Source organism: Hibiscus syriacus, unplaced genomic scaffold, assembly GCF_006381635.1.
Source record: "Hibiscus syriacus cultivar Baekdansim isolate YM2019G1 unplaced genomic scaffold, ASM638163v2 tig00111769_pilon, whole genome shotgun sequence".
NCBI lineage: Eukaryota > Viridiplantae > Streptophyta > Magnoliopsida > Malvales > Malvaceae > Hibiscus > Hibiscus syriacus.
This window is the reverse complement of record NW_024063172.1, coordinates 3,750,255-3,757,442: the sequence shown is the minus strand read 5'-3', so window position 1 is coordinate 3,757,442 and position 7,188 is coordinate 3,750,255. Positions and strand designations below refer to the sequence as shown.

The 7,188-nt window shown below is 36.3% G+C and overlaps 1 protein-coding gene across 1 annotated transcript; it reads left to right on the top strand.

The window, feature by feature from the left end:
* Positions 1-3,160: 3,160 nt before the first annotated feature.
* On the top strand, positions 3,161-6,941 carry LOC120170019 (potassium channel KAT1-like). The gene is made up of 11 exons (XM_039178085.1): positions 3,161-3,342; positions 3,424-3,639; positions 3,750-3,905; positions 4,008-4,065; positions 4,162-4,479; positions 4,868-5,107; positions 5,300-5,398; positions 5,493-5,525; positions 5,617-5,802; positions 5,886-6,519; positions 6,724-6,941. Exons 1-11 carry the CDS (start codon positions 3,176-3,178, stop codon positions 6,858-6,860), a joined length of 2,244 nt encoding a protein of 747 aa, XP_039034016.1. The 5' UTR covers positions 3,161-3,175; the 3' UTR covers positions 6,861-6,941.
* The last annotated feature ends 247 nt before the right edge of the window (positions 6,942-7,188 follow it).

The following is a 7,188-nucleotide window of genomic DNA, read 5'->3' as shown; positions in this document are numbered from 1 at the left end:
TTCACCTACCAAATAAACTTCTCAGTAGCAAATGGCCAAAACCACAAGCAAAGGCTGAGCTCCAAAGCAGCAAAATAAAATAAAATAAAGAAACAATTCAACTAACAACAAATATCTCATTGCTTCGATTAAATACACAACTACCTCAAACTCACGTGCCAAAAGCAAAATCTACTTTGTCTATATTCGACTTTATCCCACTACTTTTCATATTAATGTTTATGGAGGATTAAAATAAGAACTTATCTGCCATGTGTCATGTCATCCATGGCTTAAGTTGAACTACAATCAAATATTATCTTCATTAGGGGTACTTAATTAAAAGAAAGCTTCGTAAGCGAGTGAAATAAGCTATTGTTAAGAGACGGCAGAGGGAATGGGAAGTGACGATTGAGGTGTTCGGTTATTTTAGTTTTTATACTCAATAATAGAATAAGTTAAACTGATTTTAAACCTAAAATCAGAATAATTAAAATAAACATATACGTAATTGGTTAAATTAAATGATTAAATCTTTTTAATTGATTATTTGAATCCTTTGACTGCTTATTTGATTTGGTACATTTTTTGCATTAAAATATTTGCTTACTTTATTTATTAATTATAAACATAATGTAATCTTGTACTTGAATTTGATATTGAAATTGAATTCTGAGTGAGTTATCTCTTTATTTTTTTATATCCATAAACCCTAAAGTATGTTAATAAATATTATTGTTTCTCTCTCTCTCTCTCTCTTTTAAATTTCACGTTTTATATAAATGGCCTAAAAAAGAGCCTATAAGAGAGTAAGAACCTTATTTTATGAAAGGTTCGGTCCGTGAAAGTGATGTTTTGAACAGATCTACCCTAAAAAAGAGTTGTGCTTCAGTATTTTAGTGAAAGACGTATTTTCCTAAAAGAACAATTTTAATTATATAAGTGAAAAAAAGATAGTACATTAATAACCAAAATTGGTTATCCACGTCTTTCAATTTCCAACATGAAATGATTAGAATTGTCTACATACTTTTGCAAGGCTAGATACATTAAAAAAATAAAAATCAAAACTTTTATGATGAATTTAAGTTTTATTATGATTCAATCATTTTAATTTTTTTCAAACTTCAGGTATTTTCTGGTAGTTCAATTAAATAATTTGATGTAATTTTATTAAAAATAGATTGAATTATAGTAGAAATGTTGAATTCACCAGAAAAACAACATATATGACCTTCAGTAGAATCTGACTAACGGTAAACAAATGCAATAGGAAGGTCAGTAACACTAACCTCTATATGGAAACCAAAAGAAGAGGAAGGTGCAAGTGCAACTGAGGTCGGATCGGTTCTCTCTGCAAGTGGACTGTAATTTGAATGACAGCTGATTCACTATTAATACACAGAATCTTCTAGGGATATAAAATTTATGTACTGTCCACATACAACCATTAAGCTGAATATTTATTGACTAAGGGGCCGTTTGTTTACTGTTGAATGAAACCATTCAGTGTTGAATGTTGAACCATTCAGTGCTGAATGTTGAACCGTTCAGCATTCAAGGTGTTTGATTCTCACCTCTGAATGAAGACTATGCTGAATGAAACAACAAAACCTGTTGAATGATTCAACATTAAAGTACATTCTGAATCATTAAGCACCCGGTATTTTATCATAATACCTATTTTTTTCACATGTCTTCTTATTAAACAATCATTTCTTATAATATAATAAATCATTATGAAGGTAAAAATGAAAATATTCATAATTCAGATTGTACATTCAGAACCATTATCAAACAACATGCCACATTCAGAGTCAATTCATACAGAACCTTTGAATCATTCAGGCCATTGAATCATTCAGCGCTTAATTTTATTTTATCAAACATCCCCTAAATTTTTATTAATTTATTTAAGTTTTGGAGGTAGCATACAGTTAAAATCTTAACGAATTTGCCTTACACTGGTCTTTCTTTCCCTCTTTCGGCTTTGGTTTTTTATAATGCTAAATAAATTATGACAATTAATCGGCATAACATGAAGACTACAAGGCATCTAACTTCCATTTAACGCGATCATTAAGGACGATCCATATCAGAATTTAGATGGAACAAGAAAGATTCAAATTATCATCAAATCATCAGATACATGCACACCAGAAACTAAACAAATAGGTCGGCAGAGCAAAGAGGATAATGATAAACGCGTCGGTTGAACATGCAGAAAAAAAGGTCAAAGCATATAGGAGAGAGAAGGGGAGGGGCGTGGGAGATGGCAGTTGGTGATGATGCTGGTGGTGGGGGAGGACGGGGCAAATGGATCATATGGCGGGAATGCATTTTCACACATATGGTTCCTAGTTGCGTGGCAAAAACAATCAACTTCTTACTAGGAAGGAGAAGAGGGAAAGTGAGATTGTATTTGAAAACGAATATTTAGCAAAAAGAAAGATGTCATTGTACCTGTAACCAACGACTTGATTGGACCACGTGGCATCCATACAATGAGAAACATCCTCCCCCATTCTACTGCTGCTGTCTTGTCCACCGGTGGATTCTGAAATGAAAACACCGAAACAATATTTGTCACTACAATCTGTCCTGGTAACAAGGGCTTGTCTATATATCATACACACCATCACATGCTTTGATGATGCAACTCTCATCACAACCACCAGCTGCACCATTTCACCACCCTAAGCACCATTACTGTTGCCATTAGCTTCATTCAATATTCAAATCTCTCTCTATTTCTTCTCCTTCTCTCTACCCTTTTGTCTCTCTCATACTTTTCTTTCTCTCAGAGATTTCATTGCTGCAACTGGCAACCACATTGCTGCACACCCATGTCTGCCACGTTCAGTTCTTTCCATTTACGCGGTGTTTCTCCTTCCTCGTGTCATGTTTTTCTTGCTCCTTGTTCATCAGTTTTGTACAGACAAGATGGAAAACTTGCCTCACCCTTGCCCAACTTTCACTTCCACTTTTAGTGACGTTTTAGCTGTGTAAGCTTGCATGCCCTTTTCAAATATTTCAGGAGCAAATTGATCTAAAGGTATTAGAAAGGAAGACTAAACCCGTGTCCCTCTTCACATGTTTGCTATATATAAACCATTCCTTTGCAACTTGACTTTACCCTGCCAGAAGTTTAATAGCCTCCTATTGTAAGCTTAGCTTTGAGGATTCAAATAACTAGATGTCATTTACCTGTACCAAAAACTTCTTCCAGCGGTTCTGTAATGATGAATTTCAAATAGACGATGATATTCGTGGCAGTTTCTTCCTTCCATCACTTGGTGCTAGAATTAATCAGACAAGGAAGCTACGTCGATACATCGTTTCCCCTTTCAATCCTTACTATAGGTGATGACCATGGCCATGGTTTACAAGAAAATTTCTTCCAATTTATCAAAGTTGTTCCTTATGTCCCATTCATTATTACAGGGCTTGGGAGACGTGGCTGGTTGTTCTAGTCATCTACTCTGCCTGGATCTGTCCATTCGAGTTTGCATTCCTAACTTATAAGAAAGATGCACTTTTCATTTTTGACAACATTGTCAATGGTTTCTTTGCTGTTGACATCGTTCTCACCTTCTTTGTTGCATACCTCGATAGCCAATCCTACATCCTTGTTGATGATCCCAAGAAGATTGCTATCAGGTAAATGAGATTTTGCAGCATTGATCACAAAGCCTTTTTCAACTAAGAAAATCAAAGTTTATCTACTACTGCAGCAAATAACCAGCTTATGTAATCCATCCAACATCTAGGTACATATCTACCTGGTTTGCCTTTGATGTATGTTCCACCGCCCCATTTCAGTCTCTCAGCCTTATGTTCACAGATCATGGTAGTGAAATCTGGCTCAGGCTACTCAACATGCTCAGACTCTGGCGTTTGCGACGAGTCAGTTCCCTGTTTGCGAGGTTATAACCAGATTCAGTCCATGCCTATTCTTTTCTTCAAAATCCTTAAACTGTTAAAATGGGAAAAATACAAAATTTTCTTACAGGTTTGCTTTAATACAGACTTGAGAAAGACATCCACTTCAACTACTTCTGGACTCGGTGCACCAAGCTCATTTCCGTAAGCAATAAAAACTTCCTCTTCTCTCACCTCCATCAGAAATATTGCCTCAGTCATCTGAAACACGGGGTTATTTTCCTCTCGGGTTGATTTCAGGTGACCCTGTTTGCAGTACATTGTGCCGGATGCTTTAACTATTTGATTGCAGAAAGATACCCTGATCCTTCAAGAACCTGGATTGGTGCAGTATACCCAAATTTCAAAGAGCAGAGTCTCTGGGACAGATATATAACTTCAATTTATTGGTCCATCACAACGCTTACAACGACTGGTTATGGGGATTTGCATGCAGAGAATCCGAGAGAGATGCTATTTGATATCTTTTACATGCTGTTTAATTTGGGATTAACAGCTTACCTCATCGGGAACATGACAAACCTCGTAGTTCACTGGACAAGCCGGACCCGTAATTTTGTAAGTTCCGTTGCACCTTTCAAACTACTTGAAATAATCATTACCCTGCAAGGAGAATGAACATATTGAACAAGTTTACAGTCACAATCAACGGTACTAGCACAAGCCACACTATTTGTTGTAAGGGAAAAAAGTTAGTTTTTGTAAGATATTGCATCTACCCTACATTTTGACTTTTTTATATGAAAAAAATTCAAGGAAAAACTCGGTTTAAGCTAATGCAAAGATTCCTTAACGTTGTATGACATCAGAAATCAAGTAGGCTCAGTATCTTTTAGCTAATTTGAGCATTACAAACTTCCAGTCCCTTCTTCAGGTTCAACAGTGTTATCCTTTTGAAAAGGATGCCAACTAGTACAAGAAACACTTACCTTTTATGATGTTGCAGAGGGATACAATTAGAGCTGCTTCAGAATTTGCAACACGCAATCAGTTACCCCGCCACATACAAGATCAAATGCTGTCACACATATGCTTACGATTCAAAACAGAAGGATTGAAACAACAAGATACCTTGAATAGTTTGCCGAAAGCCATTCGCTCTAGCATTGCACAGCATCTCTTCTTCCACATTGTGCAGAAAGTCTATCTCTTTGAAGGAGTTTCTCATGACTTCCTGTTTCAGTTGGTAATAGTTCTCATGCTAACTATATTTCTCCATATCATTCTTTTTTTAGGATAAAATAGTATATTTAAAAAAACGGAACAAAGGAAAGGTCTGTAGATTTTGGTGTATTTTGAGTCAGTGATACATATACATCAGTTTGACCTTGAATTTCATTTTCACAAGATGCTAATGCAATTTACTACTCCGTCAAAGGTGACAGAAATGGACGCCGAGTATTTCCCACCCAAAGAAGATGTCATTCTGCAGTATGAAGCCCCAAATGATCTCTATATACTTGTCTCAGGAGCAGTTGTAAGTAGCCTTATTCTTATCTGTGCAGACAACATAAACTTAGCAATACCAATTTTTTATATTAAATCGGAGATCGGTTGATTCCTCATTGCAGAACTTAATCTCCCATGCTGATGGGCAAGATCAGGTGAGATATTATTTTAACGTGTATGATATTTTTCTTTATGGTAAATCAACAACACTACGAAAAGTTTACCATGTCCAAATGTAATGTACAGGTTATCGGAAAGCTAGCAGCAGGGGATATGTTTGGAGAAATTGGAGTTCTATGTTATAGGCCACATCCATACACAGTTAGGACCACAGAGCTCTGCCAGACACTGCGACTGAACGGAACTTCACTGATGAACAGCATACAAGTAAACATGGAAGATGGGCGTGCTATTATGCATAATCTTTATGTGGTAAATATTCCTTAGATAACTTCTGGAGTGATGAAACATTAGTATTGTTATAAACAGAAGGGGGTTATGGTTTGTTCTCGCAGAAATTGAATAGTCTAGAGAGCAGCAGCTTTGACCAGCTCAGCATAGGACCAGTAAGAGGAAGTTGCTCGGACACTGGATTTGAAGATCAACCACAGAGATATGCATCAAAGAAAGAAGCAATAGACATAGGTTTTTTGGGATCAAATGCACTGGAGAAGACTCAAACAAATAAATCTTCGGATAATGGAATTTCTGAAGCAGAAGATGACCAAACAGATCTCCATGAGGCTGTTCGCAAAGGGCACATTGAAATGGTTAAGATTTTGCTTGAAGGAGGAGCAAGTGTAAATAAACCAGATGCAAGAGGAAGGACACCAAAAGTGTTGGCAGAGCAGCAGGGAAACAAGAGCATATATGATCTCTTACTGAGTTATGAAAGCAAAAGAAAGAAAGATGGGCATATGATAGAGATAATTGGGCCAGAAACAGAATATGACCCTAAGGATAGTCAAAGCAAACATAGAACTGGAACTCGAAATTTCTTCAACTCACACAATTATGGAGAGGTAATAACACCGGCCAAGAAAATAGTTACTATTCACATGCAGTTCCAGAACAGCAGTACGTCAAGTAGACAACTTGGAAAGTTGATACTCCTACCTGATTCAATACAAGAACTGCTCAGAGTGGCGGGTAAGTCTAGCAGAAAAGAGCACCTGATATAACCTGAAATGGGAAAAATAATTATAGATCAATTTCATATGTGACTAGAACCCAAATAGGTTAAAAAATAATTAAAAGGGACTTTTTAAACCATGAATAGGAAACTCAAAACCACCTTTGTTTGCCTTCTTTTGCTTTGTGCATTTCTCATTCCATAACCTTGTGAAACTGCAGGTGAAAAATTTGGATGCTACACATTTAAGAAAGTTGTTAATGCTGAGAATGCTGAAATAGATGATATAGATGTAATTCGGGATGGTGATCATCTGTTACTCCTTCAAGATGAAGGCAAAAATGTAGGTTCAATATGACCTGATGATAATAAACGGCCACTCATTAATAGATGCACAGTTTGTAACCTTGTGGCAGTGGCGATAATGCCAAAATAATAATAAAAATCATAATAGGACCAGTTGGTTTGTGACACAATTGCAATTGTACTGTAAAATCAGAGAAGTCAGTTACATCTGGCCAATTTCACTCATTTTGGTTTGCAAAACCCCATCCGCGCATAGCCTCAAAAATTGTCTATCAGAACAAATACATGTTTCAATCCTGTCATGATTAGGTTACCCAAGTAAATGCCAACATATCTTTTCTTTGTAGTTGACAAAATGCAGACCAACTCATCGGAGAGTT